This window comes from Capsella rubella, unplaced genomic scaffold (assembly GCF_000375325.1).
Source record: "Capsella rubella cultivar Monte Gargano unplaced genomic scaffold, Caprub1_0 scaffold_8, whole genome shotgun sequence".
Classification (NCBI taxonomy): Eukaryota; Viridiplantae; Streptophyta; class Magnoliopsida; order Brassicales; family Brassicaceae; genus Capsella; species Capsella rubella.
The window spans coordinates 9,189,158-9,209,640 of record NW_006238916.1 but is presented as its reverse complement, the minus strand read 5'-3'; the positions used below and the strand labels follow the sequence as shown (position 1 = coordinate 9,209,640).

At 36.9% G+C, this 20,483-nt stretch overlaps 6 protein-coding genes across 7 annotated transcripts; 1 reads left to right on the top strand and 5 right to left on the bottom strand.

Moving 5' to 3' along the window:
- Nucleotides 1-2,015: 2,015 nt before the first annotated feature.
- Nucleotides 2,016-3,293, top strand: LOC17876479. Its single transcript, XM_006281078.2, has 4 exons — nt 2,016-2,165; nt 2,318-2,486; nt 2,657-2,944; nt 3,033-3,293. The coding sequence occupies exons 1-4, from the start codon at nt 2,118-2,120 to the stop codon at nt 3,119-3,121; spliced, it is 594 nt and encodes a 197-aa protein (XP_006281140.1). The 5' UTR covers nt 2,016-2,117; the 3' UTR covers nt 3,122-3,293.
- On the bottom strand, nt 3,268-6,612 carry LOC17876271 (U-box domain-containing protein 34). Its single transcript, XM_006279959.2, has 9 exons — nt 6,319-6,612; nt 6,115-6,236; nt 5,900-6,015; nt 5,698-5,813; nt 5,296-5,597; nt 5,094-5,195; nt 4,564-4,992; nt 3,723-4,472; nt 3,268-3,640 (listed from the first exon to the last, which is right to left on the bottom strand). Exons 1-9 carry the CDS (start codon nt 6,530-6,532, stop codon nt 3,425-3,427), a joined length of 2,367 nt encoding a protein of 788 aa, XP_006280021.2. The 5' UTR covers nt 6,533-6,612; the 3' UTR covers nt 3,268-3,424.
- A 703-nt stretch (nt 6,613-7,315) lies between these two features.
- LOC17874924 (lycopene epsilon cyclase, chloroplastic) lies at nt 7,316-10,390 on the bottom strand. The gene is made up of 11 exons (XM_006280236.2): nt 9,910-10,390; nt 9,558-9,729; nt 9,336-9,471; nt 9,115-9,225; nt 8,923-9,025; nt 8,693-8,836; nt 8,511-8,618; nt 8,318-8,414; nt 8,101-8,223; nt 7,875-8,007; nt 7,316-7,784 (listed from the first exon to the last, which is right to left on the bottom strand). The coding sequence occupies exons 1-11, from the start codon at nt 10,204-10,206 to the stop codon at nt 7,619-7,621; spliced, it is 1,590 nt and encodes a 529-aa protein (XP_006280298.1). The 5' UTR covers nt 10,207-10,390; the 3' UTR covers nt 7,316-7,618.
- A 318-nt stretch (nt 10,391-10,708) lies between these two features.
- LOC17876268 (glycylpeptide N-tetradecanoyltransferase 1) lies at nt 10,709-12,700 on the bottom strand. Its single transcript, XM_006280429.2, has 2 exons — nt 12,519-12,700; nt 10,709-12,178 (listed from the first exon to the last, which is right to left on the bottom strand). The coding sequence occupies exon 2, from the start codon at nt 12,173-12,175 to the stop codon at nt 10,871-10,873; it is 1,305 nt and encodes a 434-aa protein (XP_006280491.1). The 5' UTR covers nt 12,176-12,178; nt 12,519-12,700; the 3' UTR covers nt 10,709-10,870.
- Nucleotides 12,701-12,881: 181 nt separating this feature from the next.
- LOC17875094 (casein kinase 1-like protein 12) lies at nt 12,882-16,214 on the bottom strand. 2 transcript variants are annotated; one of them, XM_023780240.1, is made up of 14 exons: nt 15,879-16,214; nt 15,682-15,792; nt 15,530-15,570; nt 15,123-15,192; nt 14,867-15,015; nt 14,687-14,782; nt 14,530-14,600; nt 14,379-14,440; nt 14,228-14,291; nt 14,058-14,142; nt 13,848-13,974; nt 13,619-13,768; nt 13,431-13,528; nt 12,882-13,333 (listed from the first exon to the last, which is right to left on the bottom strand). In XM_023780240.1, the coding sequence occupies exons 2-14, from the start codon at nt 15,755-15,757 to the stop codon at nt 13,115-13,117; spliced, it is 1,308 nt and encodes a 435-aa protein (XP_023636008.1). In that variant the 5' UTR covers nt 15,758-15,792; nt 15,879-16,214; the 3' UTR covers nt 12,882-13,114. The 2 variants fall into 2 exon arrangements, with proteins under 2 accessions (XP_023636008.1, XP_006282246.1); XM_006282184.2 differs by lacking the exon at nt 15,879-16,214 and having other exon boundaries at nt 15,682-15,868.
- Nucleotides 16,215-16,858: 644 nt separating this feature from the next.
- Nucleotides 16,859-19,305, bottom strand: LOC17876367 (IQ domain-containing protein IQM5). The gene is made up of 8 exons (XM_006280287.2): nt 19,219-19,305; nt 18,624-19,128; nt 18,437-18,539; nt 18,279-18,344; nt 18,103-18,191; nt 17,914-18,001; nt 17,494-17,826; nt 16,859-17,406 (listed from the first exon to the last, which is right to left on the bottom strand). Exons 2-8 carry the CDS (start codon nt 19,112-19,114, stop codon nt 17,077-17,079), a joined length of 1,500 nt encoding a protein of 499 aa, XP_006280349.1. The 5' UTR covers nt 19,115-19,128; nt 19,219-19,305; the 3' UTR covers nt 16,859-17,076.
- Nucleotides 19,306-20,483: the final 1,178 nt, after the last annotated feature.

Here is a 20,483-nt window from a genome sequence, read left to right as displayed (position 1 = left end):
AAAAAATAATAAATCGAAAGACGTTTACTATGAATTTGCGCTACATGGAAAACAAAATAGTAAAATTTCTTTATTTTTATTTCCTTGAGTTTTGATTATTTAACTCCATTATTGCGTATCTATATCGAAGTTTTGAATACACATGCTTATACGTTTTAGCCTTGGACAAAAAAAATATCCCGCATTTTAAAATAAAACGCTTGAAAATGTTAGATTTAGATAAATCTGAACTTACACAAAAACACAATGAGTAATTTGCATAACATGCCACATGAGACATGTCAATAGAAAATTATGATAGGTGATGAACAAATGAGTTAAAATTTTATTAAGGTAATGATAGAATTGCTATTAACTATTTCTAAGACAATAGTAGTTTAGAAGGTTAACCCCACTTACAAATTTTCTTAATAACATCAAAAATGATGTTTTCGTAGTAAACTATATAACTATTCATACAGAATCTGAAAAAGCCCCTGATTACCACCACAAACACTGTTTTGATAGTCTTTGTATATAATAAAATAAAGAGAGGTTGTGAATACTACTTTGGTAAAGAAAAACTTAAAAAAAAAAAAAAAGAATTGAACAATTACAATTGTGGAAAAACATTAAAGAAATTGAAATTCGGGTGAATGGATACCAAAAAAAGAAGGAAGTGTGTGTTGTTGTCAACAGATGATTCTTTTTTTCTTCTTTCAAACAATAATGATTATAAATAAGAAAAAGAAAAAATCTTTATTTTTTTGGGGTTTATTACAATAACAATCAAATGGGGCCCATACTTGTCGGAAAGCAGACCGGATGGTCGCCACGTAGACAGAGAGAAAAGTCATTTAGATTTGGTGAACAAACAAAAAGAAGAGGATGACGTGTACGGTGAGAGATCTGTTAGTTGGGGTGGCGGGAAATGATGAGGTTCATTGCACTGACATCGACACCTCTCTCTCTCTCTCTCTCTCTTTTAACTTCCGTAAATATCTTTCTTTTTCTGCTTCTGTTAAAAAATCATAATAATACTCTATAGTTTGTTTCAACGTGTTACGTAATGATTGGACCATGTAATGATATGTGAATGAAAGTACAGAGAAGTAGTATGTTGTAGCTTTGGATGTGGTAAGCAAAATATATATAATAAAACACTCACAATTGATATATCAAGTACACCGAATCAAATTGAAACTTATGTTTTTTTTTTGTTTCTCTTTTATTTGATGAAAACATATAATTTAATGGATATGAATCTTGTGAGCCTTTTATGATTTAATTTCTTTTTATTTTTTGTTCGGGGGAGGAGGAGCTACGTAGCCACGTAGGTAGACAGAGCTCATGCAAAAAAAAAAAAATTTAATTTTTTTGATTCAATGTTTATTTTGGGTCTATCACAGCTGTCAGATAAAGTAAAATATCTTTTGATATTAAAAAAAAGTAAGAAAGGAAAAATAAAGTTTATGTTTATTTGTATATGTGTCGCAAATTTTTTGAGATGATCAGTTGCAACACGGATCTGTTGCAAAGTGTGTATAGAGAGCACATATACAGTGCCGGTCACATAACCACCACCATCTACATATATAGTATATAATCTTTTATTTTATTTTTTAGTAAAATGTAATCATATTTTGTATTTAAATACAAAATCATATTTTCTTGATTCGTTAGACATACTTCTAAAATATCTGAACTCATATAAAAAAAATAATGAAAGTGGAGTAATAACAATTTCGAAAGTGTTTACTTGAGTGAAGTAAATGTTGTTGTCATTCGAGAAAAAATTAAAAAGAGCAAGATGTAAAAGTTACCAATTGGACTGGGCTTTGGCCCATCGATTGTCTGATAGCTTTTGTTATTAAATTGATTAGTTCACACACATCAATTTGGATCAACGTAATGAAACTTGATTTTTTTTTTTTTTTTTTTTTTTTTTTTTTTTTGGTAGTGTGTTAACTTGACTTTTGATCTGTGGCTCAGATTTTTTTTTTTTTTTGCTACTTAATTTTCTTGAACCAATAAAAAAAGAAGTTAGTAATCGAATCTTTATGGCAGAGACAAAGAGCCTCTTCCTCTTGCGTTAAGACTTGAGAGCCTTAAAAATCAGACATCAAAGATTCCCTTCCATGGCGTCCATTTTTAGACCTTCAGTTTCACTTAATCTACGACCAGAGGTAAACAGTTAAGCTCCTTTACTCAGTACTCGCTCATATATTAGGTTACTCGATTTCCAGAATTTGACAAGTGAGTTTAGAGTTTTGGGTATCGTTTCAATAACGATGACTATTTTTTGGTTTGATGATGGATTGTTTTTGGTGTTTGGAAGGTTACTTATTTGAATCTCTCTACGAAAGAGAGGTTTGAGTTTCAGAAGAAGAGTGTGACGAAACAAAGACTCAGTCTTAGGTTTTGTAGCTTGAAAGCTAATAAAGCACAAGGATCATCAGTTGAAGGGATTAGTGCTGTAGAAGAGAAAGAGCTTACCAACAAAACAGGTACTTAACTGATCTGATCCCGCCTTTTTTTTTTTTCGGATTAAAGACAGAACTAACAAATAAGATTTGTCATCATTTTCTTTTGGTTACAACATTCTAATGTCATTATTATCTAGACTTTATGCTCGCATTAAACCAGTTTGGTTGTGGTTTTTGATTGTTGATTCTAGATTATGGAGTTGTTGGGGTTCACCACGTTGGTTTGCTCTGCGAGAACTTAGAACGTTCACTTGAGTTTTACCAAAACATTCTAGGTCTTGAGATCAACGAGGCAAGACCACACGATAAGCTTCCATATAGAGGAGCTTGGTTATGGGTGGGTTCAGAGATGATTCATCTTATGGAACTTCCAAATCCAGATCCATTAACAGGTAGACCTGAGCACGGAGGCCGGGATCGACATGCTTGTATCGCAATCCGTGATGTTTCAAATCTGAAGGAGATTTTGGACAAAGCTGGTATACATATTGATTCTTTATTTCCTTGTCTTTGCTTAAAAGGATATTTGTTTTTGTTATAAAGAAGGTTTTGTTTTTTACTCTGCAGGGATTGAATATACAATGAGTAAGTCAGGGAGACCAGCAATATTTACTCGTGATCCAGATGCAAATGCTCTTGAGTTCACTCAAATTTGAGTTGTGAGTCTTCTCTTGCGTATAAGTTGTAGATACTCTTCATGTTCCAGTCTTACCACCAAATCACGTGTGGATCAGTTTTATTAAGTTTGTATTATGTATTTATGTTACATACCCATTAGGTCCACTGTGAATGGAATTGAGAAAAGCAAACCAAATCTTTGTTGAATTATTCTTATTTGATACCACAATAAACATTAGAGTAAAAAAAATAACACTACAGACTTGATACACCCGATTCAAACAAGTTCAGGGTATTATAATTTAGTATTTACAAATTAGACTATATAGTGTCTAGTGTGATCAAAAGGAGCCAAGAGTAGTGGAGAGGTCTAAACGTGAACGAGACCGCCACTCTTGTATAGCTGATTTGAGGGTGTGGTTTGGTGTGAGATCTGAATGTTTCAGCCGATGCTTAGTCACAGGAGACACATTTTGATGTTTTTGCATCCATGCCTTTATCGCTTTTCCTTCATAGGTGAATCCATCTGCTGCTATCTGTGGATCTTCCATTATTTCCTGCAATCAACCCAATCAAAATATTTAAAAAACCAGAACCATCAAGATTTCTTGTTCTTGCTATGGTTGTTTTTTGGTTTACCTTAAGAATTGGACAGTAATAGTGAGTTGGTGGTCGTGCATTAGCCTGCTCTGTCTTCAGTCTACTATTTGCGGATTCAAGAATCTGTTTTAGAGCGGGCAAGACTTGTGTGTCAAGATCTGGTCTGTCTCTGCACTTGAGCTGTGAACACTCAACTGCGATACGAGCTAGTTCTTTCGTTTCAGTTATGGGCCAATCTCTGACTGATTTATCTAACATATCTTCAAAACAGCCTCTCTTTAATGCGTCTTCAACACAGAAAAGAAGACCATTGGGATGGCGACCAGTTAAAAGCTGGAGAATTATGATTCCAAATGCGTAAAGATCTGACTTTGGTCTGATAGTTCCGGTTCTTTGGTATTCTGGGTCCATGTAGTAGAGTGTACCCGCAATAATCGAGTTTCTGTATACCGTGACACTGTCCGGTGCTTCTTCTGACATGAGTTTTGCAAGTCCAACGTCGCCAATTTTGCTAACGAAGTTTCTGTCTAAGAGTATGTTACCTGGCTTGAGGTCGCGGTGCACGATGGGTTCGGGTTTTGAGCTGTGGAGGAAAGCTAGGCCACAAGCAGTTTCGTAGATGATTCTGAACCTGATGAACCATGAGAGAGATGGTTTCCCTTTTTTAGGAGTGATGTGACTGTCCAAACTACCATTCTCCATATATTCATAGACAAGGCAGCCATTTTCAGGACAAGCACCAAGGAGAAGAACCACATGGGGATGTCGAAGCTGGCTTAAGACTGAGATCTGCAGGTAAAATTGGACAGTGCATTTCAGATATCAGACAGATTGAAAAGGCTGTATTATGAGATCATGAGATTAACTTAGTAATATTGACCTCTTTTAAGAATTCTTCTTTCTTTTCTATTGAATCGGGTTTGAGAACTTTAAGAGCTACTGGAGTATGATCGAGACTGCATTTGTATACTTTCCCATATCCTCCTTCGCCAATTATTTTACGGGAAGAGAAATTATCGGTAGCCGCTGCTATTTCTTCTTTTGTGTACTTTCTGTACCGCCCATCTCTCAAGAAAAGCTGCTCAATGACTTTCTGTTTCTCTATGGACTGTTTCAAAGCATCTAGCTCGGCTAATTGTCTATCGCAGAACTCTTTGGCTAGCATTGATTTTGCTTCCTCAACTTCTTTTACAGCTTTGAGATGCTTTTCTTTCTCTTCTGCTGCTGCTTTCCTCCGCATTTCTTCTTTTTCCAGAGCAGTTATGACCTTCTCCGTTTCTTTGATACACTCAGAGGAAAGAGATTGGACCTGAGGTCACAACGTGGGATTGAGTTTACGAATCCATCAGATGCAAAAACATTTTATGGAAAAGATTTTGAGAAAAGAATGTTTGGAACTAGAACACTGACCTGCGTTTGTTTATGAACTAGCTCTTCACAAGCTTGTTTGTACATGGAAAGAGTGGTTTGTACTTCTTTCCTTAGCTGCTCGACCTCAGATTTAACATCTGACTGCAAAAACAGGTCTTGATATCAAAATCATATGCATGTTGTGTAACAGAGAACAAACGCAACATAGAGTGTAAAAATGGTTGTATGTTAAATGCTTCACCTTTGGTGTTTTTATGTGAGGTCTAGGATCCAACTGCTTTTTAATGCTAGAAACAGTACTATGTCTAAGGATAGAACGAGTGTGTTCGTCATTGACCAAACCGACATCAGTTGAAGATTGTGCATCAGAAAACACTCGAGAGGTTGGATGACTATGCGGTAAAGAGGCAGGCCTTCCAATTCTCTTCCGGCCTGAGGAAGCAATGGATGAAGCAGACAAGCTTGTCTTATCCGAACGTGTGCGACTGAAAGATTCGGTATAAGCTTCAGCTCCTTCGGGTATACGGAAACTAGATGATGAATCTGTCAAAAGTTTCGAACGGAAACAAAAACCACAGGGGGAATCAATAAAACTGAAATATACACTTTAGATTAATGGAAGTGAAACTACTTTGAGACATACCTGCAGTAAACTGATTGGTTGATTTGGTCAAGATTCTATCTTTACAAACAACGTAAATCTCACATGCCTCAGGAGCTTCGCCAAGTACCGTTAATGGCAACTCTTGTCCTTTTTTCCTACCAAAAACCAAAATCAGAAACGTTTGAGCAAAGATCTTGTGATGTAGATAACAAATCTCATTTTGGAAACAATGAAAAAATACCTTGTGAGGAAATTTGAAGAGCAAGAGCCAATGACTAAACACTCAACCTCAGTATCTGCCATATACTTCAAAAGTGCCTTTGCAGGATCATTATGTTCCAGCAACAAAGTCTCAACCTAACATTTTTTTGCACCAGTAAATTTTTTCCATAAACACCCCAAAGTTCCAAAACCCGTAACAAAAATTTTAGGCTTCACACACAAAAACAAACTCACTTTGTTGGATTTGCAGATCTTCTTGAACGGCACAAAAACTTGTTCATACTCTTTTCTCAAATCTCGTTTATACATCGACACAACACTCTCTTCTAATTCCTCCACAGGAATCTTCGATCCAGCTTTACAAAAACAAAAAACAAAATCACCTTAAATTTTTTCGTAAAATGATGAAACTGACGAAAAATTCGAAGCGAGACTTACAAGGAGATGGAATAGTTGTGACGGTAGGCATGACATGAACAAGAACTAATCGATCGATTTCGGGAAGGAGATTTTCGATAGTCCAACGAAGAGCACGACGGCTAGCAGTTCCTCCCACGGCGTCACCGACGGATCCTTTAACGGCGACGGCTATTGAAGAGTACGACGGAGCTCCGCCGATTGATTCAAAGAACTTGTTCGTCATCACCACCATGAAAATGAAATTAAAAAATGATTTTGAAGAGGAAATGGGTTTTTGGAGAAGAAGAAGAAGAAGACCCCGCGTTATGTTTGTTGACTTAGATGGGAAAGTAAAAAAACAAAGTGGGTGATTGATGTATTTATTGAAAATTTTAAAAAGCGCCTGTTTATTAGAAAAGTCTTTTTCGAAAAATTTGATTTGTTTTTTTTTTGTTATAATGGGGCTTACATTTAGGTGAAACTTTAAGATACTGTCGTTTTGTTTATTTATGAATGTTCAAGGTTTTGATTTAATTTGTCACGACGATGAAGAAAGAGTATTAAGGAATGATTAGAAAGCATATTAGGTTCTTATATTGTTTTTTATGGGTTGACATTTTGCAAAGACTTATATCTAATAATACATTTTTGAATAAAATGTGCAAATAGAGAATTTTAAAAATGATTTTTTTGACTAGTAACTGTTTTTAAAATGGGGGATGAGAAGAATTTTTAGTGGATTGATTAATTTAATTAAGGATTAAGATAAATATATATTGCTTCTTCTAAGATTCTGTATGTGGTGCAACGAACATATACTTGTTCTCTGTTCTCGTTCATATTTGATAAATGATTAAAGACGGCACACTACCCACTTGCAGTAGCTAAATATTCCCAATTTCCGGACAAGAAATTTTATAAAGCATAGAAAAATGTACTACTAATAGATTAGTGGGAGTGAGTATTTGCACTTAATAACACGAAAATTATCAAATTAAATTAAATGGCATTAGTCAAAAATTTCTGCCAAATAATATGGATGGAAACATGTCTTTTGAACATCACTTGTAAGCATTGTAGAATACATAAGTTTATAGAATCTAAAACTCTTAATGAGAAAATTGAGTTTCCCATAAACAATCAAAGACACGTTTCACAAATTGTCTTTTTCTCTCAATTCTCAGTCGCTTACTGATTTTTTTTTTCTTTGGATCACTCCTTAGATTTTCTATACACGTTTGTTTTTCCAACGTCCTAGTACTCCACATATCATTCTTCGATCGATTATTCAGATATACCACATATATGTACACAACAAACCTAAGAGATGATTAGAGAATCATACTCTGAGATAGGTTCGAATCATGGTTGCTCCGGTTGGATCAGAGATGAGATGATTGATGAGACCTTTTCTCAAATTGTTTGGTGATATGACGAACATGTACAGAGCAAAGAGAACGAGATCTCCTGATGTTAACGTTGATCCTAAAAACCCTCGCCACATCCTGATTGATGTTAGTGAAAAGCAAGAATCAATCTCTTTGCTTTGCAATAAACACATTGTTTAGTAAATGGATCAAGAATCAGCTTCTTACCATTTTGGGAGGCGGAAGAAAGTACGGAAGAAGCTTCTAATGCCTTCAATATCGAACTGAACTATGAGCGCAAGCCCAAAGAGAAAGAATGCTCTTTGACGTTTCCTTTCTGGTGGCCATAAAGTATCCCAAGCTGCCAAAAAATGGAAACTCACAAGTTATAATTTTAAAAAGGTTTGTCATTGTCTGAGAGTATAGATAACTTTGTGGTTTATATAAAGCTCACCTTGTCTTGAAATGTTACTGTTGATTTGTTTGGTTAAGAAAGTAGTGGACTCTTGTTTTAGTATCTCCGCGATGACTGATGCATAATTCGGAGCTTCAGACAAAGATCTCACAACTGAATAGCCTATTTCATTGAGAAACCAAATTGAAGTCATGGATGGTGCAGATTCAAAAGGTCAAAAGGTTAATAAACTCAGGTCAAGGCTTCCTCTAACTACCTGTTGCGGGATGTACCATGCTAGCCGCGGCACCAAAGGCGAGATTCTTTTGTTCGGTGTTTGGCAAGGAACCACCAACAGGGATATAGGACCATTCCTGTAGTTTTAGTACTAAACGAATCAATAAAGCAAACTCAATTGTTTTTATGGTGTTCAACAAGTAGAGTACTATTCTATATGTATAGATTTTTACCTCTTCGTATGTCTTTAGAACTCGAATTCCAAGTGTATCTAATCGTAACATGAGCTTCCTTTTTAACAAATCAAAGGGCATAACATCTTTTGAAGCCAAACATGTCTCCTGCAAGGTTTTCCAGCTGATAAGCAACAGACTTTTCGCAATAGTGATTATGATAGAAGGATAAAAACAACAACCTCAAAGAATACTCTTGTCTTTGTCATAGGCATGGCGTACAGAAACGTTGGATATTCAGCTTCTAAGCTCCGAGCTTTGTCGTTTGTATAATCTCTGTAATCCATAAAAACCATTTGCTCTGGATCATATGGACTGTTTTCCACCTGAAAATATCAGATAGAATAGATGAATAGTCTTAATAATTCCTCTATTTAGTTATTACTGTGGGAACATCATATTAAAATTATACCTCAACCTCCACGCCGTATGCAGTTTGGACACAGACTCTAGGTCCCCCAACTTCGTATTGTAAGAGCTTCCCGGAAGCTGCTCCAGAAGCAACAGTGGCAAGCCTGCATTTGCTAGAAGTCAGAACCTTCACATGTCTCCAAAACGTTTTCTTACAACAGGAATAGTACCATCTCTGGTTCCAATCTTGTACCTGCATGGAATGACGACATTGCCTTCACAGGAAACAAGTCTAAGGCCATCAGACGCTTCTGTTATGCTGTCAACTTTCGAGCTAAGGTACGAGACACCTGACTCGACACACCTAGGAGACATTAAGAACTTATTACGTTCACAAACAATTCAAAGTCAGGAGATGCATAAATAACGTTTTAAAAACACTCTCCAAGGGTGCAGAGTGGAACCATTCTTTACCTCCGCAAGAGCTCTTCGTGGAGCAAACATCGACTAACTCTTCCATAAGCACGGCCAATTGTAATGGGATTGTCATCGTCCAGATACACAATAGTGTCTCTCCAAACATGCTCAATACATTTTTGCAAGCCAAGATCTTAAACAGTATCAAAACGAAGTTATTACAATAACCAGAGCAAAAGTGACTAGAATGATGGAAGAACAATATTAGTGAACTTGTACCATTGAATTCATCTTCCCAAACACCGTAATTGTTAGTGAAAGGAAGATCTGGACCGATCAGTCCAACTTTAAGTCCTAGCTTAGCTGATTCCGCAGCCAAGGCTAAACCAGCAGGACCACAACCAATAACCACTAGGTCCAAAGCACCATCCCCAATTGATATAGGAGGTAACTGTAAAATACATAATCAAACTATAAGCTCCAAATCCAGAATAAAATTAAAACTGATATGGCTAGTACGATCCGTAAACACTCAAGAACAATTCAAACCTAGAATAAAAAAATCAAAGGGACTTAGATAACGAGACGTTCGTTTTCTTCATAAACAAGGCAAGGCAAACGTGAAACGGACCTTATCAACAAGCTTAGACTGTTCATCCATGTCTTTGTTCTGCTGCATTTGAACGAACAAGATCTCAGAACCACCAGCTTTCACAAAATCTTCTTCGTCAGAGAAACCCTCTCTCACCGCCACGCAACTCTCAGTACTACCGGAGCTTCCGCCGCCGCTAGCTCTGACACTACACAAACCGAAACGAATATTCCTAAAGCTGTATCTCTTAACCACCGGGAATTTCCTCGGAGAACTCCACGACGGAAATGTTGAGACCGCCATTGCAGCGAAATTCCTAGCCCCAACACACTCCATTTCTCTCCTCCCAGAATAAAATAAATGAAATAGATGATAGAAAATATCTTCAGCAAGAAGATGAGAATCTCTCACACCATTGTTATAGTACTAGTGAGGTGATTTATATCTACCAGAAAGAGGAATCTAATTTTTTCCCTTTTGGAATATTTGGAAAAAAATCTCAGCAAAATTTTCTCACAATTACTTGGAAAAGCCTTAAGGACGAGAGGACGATATAATGGATAGAACCGCGGCCAGGATGGGACTCTTTTCGCCACGTGTAATACTCTTATTGGTGTATCTCTGCCTAAACGTCCTTCTTCAATGGATACACGTGTAATTCTCTTATTGGCTTATGTCTGCCTAAACGTCCTTCTTAGACCTTCCCTAATAATATGAGACACGTGTATTGAATTTATTGGTTCGAGCAATCTAAAGTTACTTAAATGCAATCTAAAGGCACACCTACGTCGTTTTAGAAGCACACTAAGATGGGCTAAACAAGGGAAGTAACTAAAGCACGTCCAGAAATTCAAAAATTGCATTGCCAAAAGAATTAAAACTCAGTTTCAGTAACCCATGGAAGCAGTAACAGTTCAAATGGAAGAAGCACAAAAAAGAAACACCCAAACTTCAAGTTGGTTGATACCAAACTAATACCCATCAGAGCAAGTTATTGTGCTTATAAGAGCACAAGTCCAAGTTCTGATGGCTTCAAGGCACTTTTCAATCGGTAGTTGTAGAGATAGTAATGGAGCTGTCCATCTCCTGGACCAAACTTCAGCTCTTTCAAAAAACTCTCATTGTGCATCACATCCAGCGCGTTAAACACATCGAAACCCTTTTGCTTTGACACGATGAGCGCATCATTCATCAGCTGAAGAAAGGAAGTCTGTGTGGCGACATTGTAGTAAGAATAAGCAGCTTTCAATGTTGTGTAGTTGGGGTTACCAAGGATAGTTGAAGGTAGAGTGTAGAAGCTGCAGAAGTCAGTGACATCATGAGTTTCAGGGCTCTCTACTAGGTAACTGTCCACCACATCTTCTCTCGGGAGTAGCCAATGCTCAACATCATTCTCATCAAAGTCGGTTGCAACTCCAAACTGGCTAAGGTAGTTCCTAAGCAACCGTGTAACAGCAGGGACATCGCGTGGTTCCATTTTCCTGAAGCCCGGAGTGATCGGTGCATCTGGCAGCTTGTAGAGTTTTATGGTTCTGCTCATTGTCATTCTCGCACCAAGCCTTGAAAACCCAACATCGATTAGCTTCTTCGGGTTCAATGACCTGTGCCAGTATTGGCATGTGGTGATTGGTGTGGGAAGTACAACTCCTGCGGTATAAGCTGCTTGCCATATGTTCTCCAAGTGAACCCTTCTAGTAACCTCCTTGATCATGACAGGAGCAAGTCTCTTAGACCTGAGCTTCTTGTGGACACACAAGAAATTGATCTCTGCCATTTTCACAACCTCGTCACGCACCCTGATTCTTGCTGGCACACCACTGATGAAAGCAACAAGTTTCTTCGATGTCTTGGCACGGACTCCAATATGCCAGCTCTGGTAGTAACCAGGTGGACGCAGTGCCCACCTTAGAAACTCCTTGGAATAATTGAACCTGAACATATTCTCATCATCCTCAACGTAGTTGTTCTTGAGAAGGTTGTACACCTCTGAACACATATCATCAGAGTTCATATCGCAAGTGGTCCATTCATAAACAGAGGGAAGGTTATATGGCTCTTGCTTGACCTCAGATAACGGAGTTGCAGGTTCAATCGGGCCTTCAGGCAAACTCGTATCCCCAATATCCTTAAACTGCCCAACAGGTTGAGTCTCCCAGAACTTATGCGTCTTTGCCTCTGACATTGAATCTTGGAACCTCCGAACTATGGTTTCCAGTGAAGTATCATCCTTAACCAGTGGGTTTGCTTCAACAATTTGATCTGCTTTCTCTTCTACAGAGCCAGGTGCTGAGATGTTGTCTGCCATTTCCTACAATTACAAAACTTAACAAGCTAAGCAGGAGAACAATAACGAGTAAAAACAACAACAAACCAAGCGTATAATCAACATCGGGCAAATCGCCAAACGCAATTCTAGCTAACTCTTTGTAAGCTCCTCCAAAATGTAACATCTCTAAGTCAATCCCTCCGAGATCGAACTCAATACGTAAAAAGCACAGGCTAAATCAAGCAAGACAGATCAAATTTTCCATGTTCTTAGGTTACTCGTGAACTTTAACGGGAGAAAACCCAGTGATTATACTAACAAACGATCAGATCTTACGAAAACAAAATCAAAAGAGAAACGATAAAGAATTAAAAAGACTCACCGATGTCGCCCGAGCTGAAGACTCCTCCTATTCGCACCGATTACAGATCCTTGAAGAGAGAAGTAGCAGATCTCTCGAACGATTTTATTGATTTCGAGTTTAGATTCGAAATCAACGAGATTAGGGTTCCACAACGAGCAAACTCTTCCGAGAGGACAACGAATACGGAAATGAACACGGGTGTGATGTGTGAAGGCCGGATAGTTCTATCTCATATTTCTTGTATATTGCATTTTGCCCCCACTACATTCCTTTTTATTTTAATTTAACCCCGTTCTTTTACTCTATATTGGATTTATCCTTTTCCTCAAATCACACAATACATAATACGGCCTCGTATTGCTGAAAAAAATACATTTATACTGATGCTAAAAGCTACTATAGCTTAATAATATATACGATGATCCAATTGCAAAACACTGAATTTAATTTCCACTTCGTAGTAATGAAATTTAGAAAAAGTAAATAAAAAGACGAAAACAAAAAAAAATCAGCGAACTTTTCTCGTTTCTCCAATATTTAAGAGTCGAAAGCTTTGTAATATATAAGAAAAAGCTCTGAACAAAATACGACAACTCCGCTAAGCGATGGATGGATCAGTGGTGGTGAAACCTTTCGTCGGAGACTTGGAGGGTCTCAATGCCTTTGATTGCAGAATCATAATGTTTTCTGGTTGAAGAAGATCTCTTCCCTTCCGACGTTGTAATCACCGGAGAGTTTCTTAATCCGGCCCCGGTACGGCATCTTTGTAGCTCTTCTGACGTTACTCTCCTTGATGATCCTGCTGATTGTGCAAACAGCGACGAGCTTGGCATCTGTTTAAATTGTGAATAGTATTTAGATATCGCTAGAACAGTGTTTGTTGTGTAGAGAGAGAGAAAAAAAACCAAGAAACAGAGCAATGTTTCATACCATTGGGCCTCTTGATGACAAGTTGCCAGAGTTTTCAAGAGCTCCTGACATTCTCCTTCGTGATGAATCCATTGGTGGTCTCCCTCCTTCTTCCTCGCCTTCAAACAGACAAACAAACAAAGCTTTAAACTTTCTAAGTTTTAAACATTCGATTGGCTGAAGAGCTCGTAAGTTTTTACAATTCTCACCTGTGTATCTATCGATGCTGGTTAGTCCGGGAGGCAAACCCGCACTAGTTCCAACCGCAGGATTTACTAAGCCACGGGATGGAGGAGCTGTTAGTTGTGACTGTTGATATTTCAATATGGTCCAGTCAAAGACATAATCGAATTGAAACCCTGGCAAAAGAGAGAATGTCAGAAAGCACGGAGTTTGGAAAACATGGGGATTTTAAGGAAAAATTAAAAGTTTCAAAACCTTCGCGAATGAAGAGATCCCGGAATATTCTTTTGAGATAACTATAATCTGGTTTATCATCAAATCGAAGCGAACGGCAGTAGTGGAAGTAAGATGCGAATTCAGATGGGTAACCACGGCACAAGGACTGGAGAAAGATGAGCAATTTGTTACGGAAAAAAAGAGTTAAAAGTTAGAAATAAAGGATCAACTTTGTGATTGAAAGTTTACCTCAATTGATGTCGAGACTTTCTTTTCACTGATTCTCTCATACTTTTGTTTCTTGGTTCCAGCTTTAAGTCCTTGCCAGGGAAGACTAAAACAAGACCACCACATAATACAACAAGGTATGAGAAGACAAACAAAGTGAAATAAACGGGAATGTAGTTAATATTACTCACCTTCCTTTAAGAAAATACATGAGAATGTAACCAAGAGATTCTAGATCATCCCTTCGGCTTTGCTCTAGATAAAAGACATTAAATTAATACAAGGACAATGTTGGGAGCATTAAAACCTGAAGAATCAAAAACAGGTTTGTGTCAAGCTTACCAATTCCCAAGTGAGTGTTCATACTAGCATACCTTGCAGTTCCAGTGAGATTCTTATTTTCTCTACAAAGAAAAGGAAATGACAGTAAATTTTTGATTTGTAATTAGGAAAAGACACAAAGACTGGTAACATTTTGATTCAATTATCTCACCTATAAGGAATGTGCTGGTGGGTAGTATTATCTCGGTATTTCTTAGCAAGACCAAAGTCGATGATGTATACCTTTAAAAATATGAAAAAGAAGTCATTCAGATATACTCAAAAGTAAAATGAAAGAAAAAAAAAACGAAGATAGAGGTGAAGGAAACCTGGTTTGCGCGCCTCCCTAAACCCATAAGAAAATTGTCTGGCTTAAGATCTCGGTGAAGGAAAGATTTTGAATGGAAAAGCTCAACACGGTTTATCTGTACGTAAAGGAAGGAAACAAAGTCAATCAGTATAACTAATCTAAGGAAAAAGAGCCACATATAAAGACAACAGTGATCTACCATTTGATCTGCGAGCATGAGTACTGACTTCAAGGAAAGTTTCCTGCTACAGAAATTGAACAAGTCTTCAAGACTAGGCCCAAGTAAATCCATCACCAAAACATTGTAGTCACCCTCAACACCAAACCACTTCACATTTGGTACACCAGCTGCCATAAACAACGGTTAAATAGAGATTAAGGACATGTTTAAGAAAATAGCAAATAGAATGATAGAACAAAGAACTATTAGATTGTTAATCAGAAATGAAACTTACTTCCTCCCTGTAGAATTCTGTATAACTTCGATTCATAGAGCAGCTGTGGATGTTTCGTCTTCACATTTTCCTGGAAAAAAAGAAGAAGAGAGAACCCTCAGTAGCAGTAACAAAACCAACCTGGCAATAAAAAAACATACTGAATTGATATACATTATCCATAAGACAGAAGCTTAGAGAAATAATTGAAGAATAGACTTTTGTACCAAAGTATCCTATATGTTGATCTAATTCAAGTAGCTCATTAAATGATTTTAAGCTCTAACCAATTTCCGAATCTAACTCCAGAAGTCAATCCGTCATTCCTTTTTATAGTAAACAAACTACATTGTCTCTATGTACAAATTAAAATCTCCAGATGATGCTAGCAAGTAAAAAAAAAGAACAAAGTTTGCAACAAGACTCACCAGCTTGATTGCAACTTCTTCATTCGTTTGAATATGAGTACCTAAAGAGACGACATTACAAGGACAAAGTTAGCAATTTCAAACCCAGAGAAAAACTACTCAACAACATTGCTAAAGAGTAAAAACAAATCCAATTGAAGAAAAAGACGAACCAAGATAGATCTCTCCAAATGAACCACTTCCGATCTTCCGACCAAGACGATATTTGTTTCCCACACGAGGCTCCATTGATAATCACCAAACTCAGATTACAAAACCCTAAACTATAATAATCCCTCAACCTTCAACGCCGGCTCTAAAGGAGAAAACTTTAAATTCTCTTTCCAAAAAAAAAAAAACAAATTTGTACCCTTTAATCAACCGGAATCAGCAGCTCCAACCCACAAAAACAATTTTTTTTTAAAAGATCCAAATTCTGCAGAATTAGGGCTGAAACAAGGACGAACAGGGAAAGCCAATAGTCATCATCTTCATTCTTCCAACTTCTTCTTCTTCTTCACGATCTGGAACAAAGATTCGTAATCGAAGAATAATGTGGACTCTCTTCTTGCTTTACCTCTCTCTTCTCTCTCTCTCTTCACGCGAATTGAAAAAAACGAGGATAAAAAGGGAGGAAGAGAATGAAGATGTTTCTCAAAGTTTGAGTCTTTTCCTTTTCTTTCTTCTCTCCTCTCTTTTCCTTTTCTTTTTCTCTTTCCTTCCAGGTAAATTATTATTCCCTTCAGCTTTTGCACGGTTCCATATATCCCGGTTAGGTAAACCGAAAAAACCGGTTGACAATTATCCTCCATTAATCACAAATCTATAAATCATTTCAAATTTTCAAACGAATACGTTATGAAAAACCAATATATCATTCACTAATTACTTTAACTAAAGGATTAATTAACGGCTATCACCATTGTCATATCATCCATAACGGTTCCGGTTCTTGATTTTCCGGTTTAGTTTCGTATTCGAAACTTACTAGTACTACACGCGTAGAGTTGAAATATTTAAAAAATTAGAAAATAAAAAAAATTGAGAATTAATTTGGGATTGGCTAAGAGTAAGAAATGGGTCACCAAGCGTGAGAGCTACGCGTGCCGTTGGTGAGCGGTAAAGATCGTTTGTCACGTGATTTCCAAATACTCTCAAATACTTTATAGTTAAAACGTAATCCGCACGTGACTATTTTTTGTTTCTCCGTATTTTGACTTTTACTCGGCGCTACTAAATTCTAATCATACGTCGTACGAGGAGATTTTATAAAAATAGTCAATACTTTGGTCGGTCGTAATAAATAACTGTTCTCCACGACGAAGTAGTCATTATACTTGTTACACATTATTCTGAAGAAAACAATGATATCGATGTGAAAAAGTGTTACAAAGTAAATCAAAGGTTATAGAAACCTCCAAAAAATATACATGTAAAATTAAACTTTAAATGAGTACAAGTTGTACTCTAATTAAAGAATCACCCAATATTAGGTGAATACAAAAAAAATAACCAAAAAGGAATATTAGAAAAACTGATTAAACTAGGAAGAAAAAAATATGAGAAAATTAGTTCCTGGGGCTTGGAAGACCCATGCAAGATAGTGTAGGAGAGACACGAATCTTTGGACTGGGTCTTGGCGAAGGTATTGGGCCATATAATCCAGTTGTTCCGTTGACCACACGAGGAGACAAGTTGACTTGTTCAAGCGCTCGAGTCTGCAGATCCATTGGGTAGTCACGCACACACCCGATCCTAGGACCATTTCCAGTACTCCACTTACACGAAAATCGTTTCTTTTCATCTGAGCCGTCCGATTTCTTCGTCGTCAGCACCTTCGACGGCTTTGTGCTCCCGTCTTTTGTGACCATATAATTATCGTCGTCAATCGCGTTCATCTAGAAAAATAATTAATTAGTTAAAACATTTTATAGCAAAGTTTTAATTATTTTGCGTAGTTAGAAAACTTTAATTAGCATAATTACCTTGACATTAGTGAGATCCACGTTGTTTTCTCTCAAGAAACCGATGAATTCTCTGAAATTCTCCTCCGTCGGTAGATAATGACCACTGTACGGCCACACAGCTTTTACAACTCCGTCTTTTGAAACAATTCTACCGGCGGCGGTAATGGCAGCGCCGGAGAGAAAACTCGAGTGTTGAAACCGACCTTTATGTTTCTGACCAATGTAAAGTCTTCTTGTCGTGCTCAACACGAAGATCCATTTAGTTCCTTCGATTGTCTCCACGAAGTTCTTGGTTTGTCTGTTGACTAGTTTCCCATTTTCAACCACCACTTCGTAAGCTTGTCTCTCTTTCTGTTAAAACCAAAAGTTAAAATCGATTCTTGTAATTCATTAACCGGAAACTTAACTAACCAAATAAGAAGAGGAGGGTTTACATACCGGACCAAGGTAAGTGATGCATTGGCGCTGAAGAAGTATTCTTGAACATTTGGAGAGATGTACTTCTTTGCCATCTCCAATGTCTAACCTTTAGTATCATTCAAAAGGTTTGCTATCAAATCAGCTCTGTTTTAATTCTTTTAAATAAATTATAAAAAAAAATTGACCAAAGTTTCATGTTAAATTTACCAGAAGAAGAAAGGCTGAGTACTCTCACTTGCTGACCAAACATCATAATACAAGTGTAAATTGTGCCCGTACCTATGTCTTGGATCAATCTGTACCCAAAAGAATAAATACTATTTATACACCAAAGTAATAATATGTCAATATCAAAGTAAATTAAAGAAAAAGCCGAAACTTACGGCTTCTAACCAATGTCGTAATGCTAATTTTTGTGCTTTATCATCTTTCAACAATCCTTTTCCCACCTATATATGAACACACCAAAGAACAAAATAATTCATGATAATGTACGACATTAATTAATTAATTAGTATCCTAATTAAAATTATTAAATTACCTTGGCTGCTTTTGTTCCAGCTCTTGCCCACCTAGATACAGCCGACTCCGGTTTCTCACTGGTTCTGTTCGGTTCTGACGCTGCCAATTCCAATTCTTTCCACCTAAACCAAACACACACATGGGGTTAAATCTACTAAATTGAAAGTAACGGGGTCATTTCATAAATAATATAGAACTCAACGTACCATAACTCTTCAACAACCACTGCACAGTCAGCAAGGTTTCTACGTGTCCGGTAACTCTTGTAAACCTTTTGTAACGTAACGGCGGCGGCGTCGAGCTCCGTCGAAGGCCTAGGAGACCAAAACGGCGTCGGTGCGGGTAAACTCAACGCCGTTAAATTCCCCATTTTTCCTCTGTTCCTTCGCTTCGGAGACGATCCTCTTTCGTCGTCGTCTTCTACGTGATCCACTTGGACTAGGCTCGTGAACGAGAGACTCCTCTCAAGAATCATGTTATCTGGCTTAGGACCTTTCAAGTTTATACCTCTTCTCGTTTTGACCCCGAAGTTTTCTTCTTTGTCACTGTTCCCCTGATTAACCAAATCTTTGAACGATAAAGTCTTATCAAGATACATGTTTACTGGGTTATTATTACGAATTCTCGGTGTTTCACACTGTTTTGAGTCTTTCTTGAAACTGTTGTCTCGTTGTAAGTATCCCAAAGACAAAGCCATTATATAAAAGCTACCTGTAAAAATTTTGTAATGACTCAGACAAAAGATGTAGAAATGAGAAATGGATTTACGACTGAAATCCAAAGATTGAGGAAGCTACTTACAGTGTTAACAATCTGAAGAAGTTACGTCGAATGTGTTTTTTTGTTAAAAACAGAGACACCACTTATCAAAGACAAAAAAGAAGAACTCTGTGTTCTGATTATATCTCTTCTTTGCACATCTGTCGTCTATATATATTAATGGCTATATGATGTAATTATTAGTTTAAATTTGTTTTTGGGGTGAGAACAAAATTTGGGATTGGACCTTAGGACACGCAGTGAAGATTATTCTACGAGTCTTTGATTCAAAGTTTTTACGTTTTCCTCGGACATAAAATCCCATTAAAAAAAAAAAAAAATCAAACCACACGAGCTCTTGATTTAGATTTATTTGTTAATGGTTTGTATACATACTAGCGTGTAGGGAAACTTTGAACACGTCGTCTCGTAGACTCGTAGTGATGATAACACTGTTTAGGAGTTGCAAACACATTAATACTCACTTTACTTAACATTGCATATATGTATGTGAATGTGATCGATCGTGTTTGATAAACATACGCACGGCGTTACGCACGGAACGTGTGGGGACGTCTTTGAATGCGTCGTCGGATTTTTTATTTTTTGTTGTTAACTTGTTATACAATTCCCAACTTATATGGATTTCTATATTTTTCTTCTACCTCATTCTTTTTTCTTTCTTTTTTTCTTGCGGTCAACGGATTTGTTCTGTTGTCTACCTACTTAAGGATAAAACAGTTATTAAATATTCTTGATTTGTGTGCTTTTTTGCTATTGAAACAAACCAATCCATCAAAGCTATAAGATGAACAACAAAATTATGGTTAAGTTATTTCCACACCTAAGTAGATAATTGTGAATTCAAATCATTATGTTGAATTATTCAGCTATAGCTGTTTATATTTGAAGATTAAACTTGTAATTTTATTTAGCTAGACAAATAAAGAATGATTTTTAATCAAAGATGCAACTGTTGTTTACATTTTTTGACGGTAACACAAAAGTATATTGATATATGTCCTATATCAATAATTTCGTCTTTGGTTGGACTAATTAAATATAAGACGGTTAAACCTTTAAAATTATAAACCATTGTAAAAGAAATCATAGCTTGGTTAAAGAGTTTTACACACAAGTCAAATCAAATCTAAAACATTCGAGTTTGGTGAGTGTGGGTCACTAAACTTTAAATAATGTATATGTTTACGATTATGATAGTGCAAAAGTTAAAATGATTAAGAAAAGTTGTGGTTAAATCGATTTTCAGTGGTCCAAACATCTTTAGACCATCTCCAAAGGGAGAT

Bases quoted from the DNA above. Each gene is read 5' to 3' on its own strand.
- LOC17876479 (XM_006281078.2), top strand. From the start codon at position 2,118: ATGGCGTCCATTTTTAGACCTTCAGTTTCACTTAATCTACGACCAGAG. The intron at 2,166-2,317 runs GTAAACAGTTAA...GGTGTTTGGAAG, and splicing joins CACTTAATCTACGACCAGAG to GTTACTTATTTGAATCTCTC. The intron at 2,945-3,032 runs GTATACATATTG...TTTACTCTGCAG, and splicing joins GGAGATTTTGGACAAAGCTG to GGATTGAATATACAATGAGT.
- LOC17876271 (XM_006279959.2), bottom strand. From the start codon at position 6,532: ATGGTGGTGATGACGAACAAGTTCTTTGAATCAATCGGCGGAGCTCCG. The intron at 4,473-4,563 runs GTCAATATTACT...TTTTACCTGCAG, and splicing joins AAGAAGAATTCTTAAAAGAG to ATCTCAGTCTTAAGCCAGCT. The intron at 3,641-3,722 runs GTAAACCAAAAA...GGTTGATTGCAG, and splicing joins ATTACTGTCCAATTCTTAAG to GAAATAATGGAAGATCCACA.
- LOC17874924 (XM_006280236.2), bottom strand. From the start codon at position 10,206: ATGGAGTGTGTTGGGGCTAGGAATTTCGCTGCAATGGCGGTCTCAACA. The intron at 9,026-9,114 runs GTACAAGATTGG...TAGCAAATGCAG, and splicing joins AATGTCGTCATTCCATGCAG to GCTTGCCACTGTTGCTTCTG. The intron at 7,785-7,874 runs GTAAGAAGCTGA...AACATCAATCAG, and splicing joins TTCTTCCGCCTCCCAAAATG to GATGTGGCGAGGGTTTTTAG.
- LOC17876268 (XM_006280429.2), bottom strand. From the start codon at position 12,175: ATGGCAGACAACATCTCAGCACCTGGCTCTGTAGAAGAGAAAGCAGAT.
- LOC17875094 (XM_023780240.1), bottom strand. From the start codon at position 15,757: ATGGAGCCTCGTGTGGGAAACAAATATCGTCTTGGTCGGAAGATCGGA. The intron at 14,143-14,227 runs GTGAGTAATATT...GTCTTGTTTTAG, and splicing joins ATGTATTTTCTTAAAGGAAG to TCTTCCCTGGCAAGGACTTA. The intron at 13,529-13,618 runs GTGAGAATTGTA...GTCTGTTTGAAG, and splicing joins CAGCATCGATAGATACACAG to GCGAGGAAGAAGGAGGGAGA.
- LOC17876367 (XM_006280287.2), bottom strand. From the start codon at position 19,114: ATGGCTTTGTCTTTGGGATACTTACAACGAGACAACAGTTTCAAGAAA. The intron at 18,345-18,436 runs GTAATTTAATAA...GTTCATATATAG, and splicing joins CTGGAACAAAAGCAGCCAAG to GTGGGAAAAGGATTGTTGAA. The intron at 18,002-18,102 runs GTAAATTTAACA...ATGATACTAAAG, and splicing joins ACTCAGCCTTTCTTCTTCTG to GTTAGACATTGGAGATGGCA.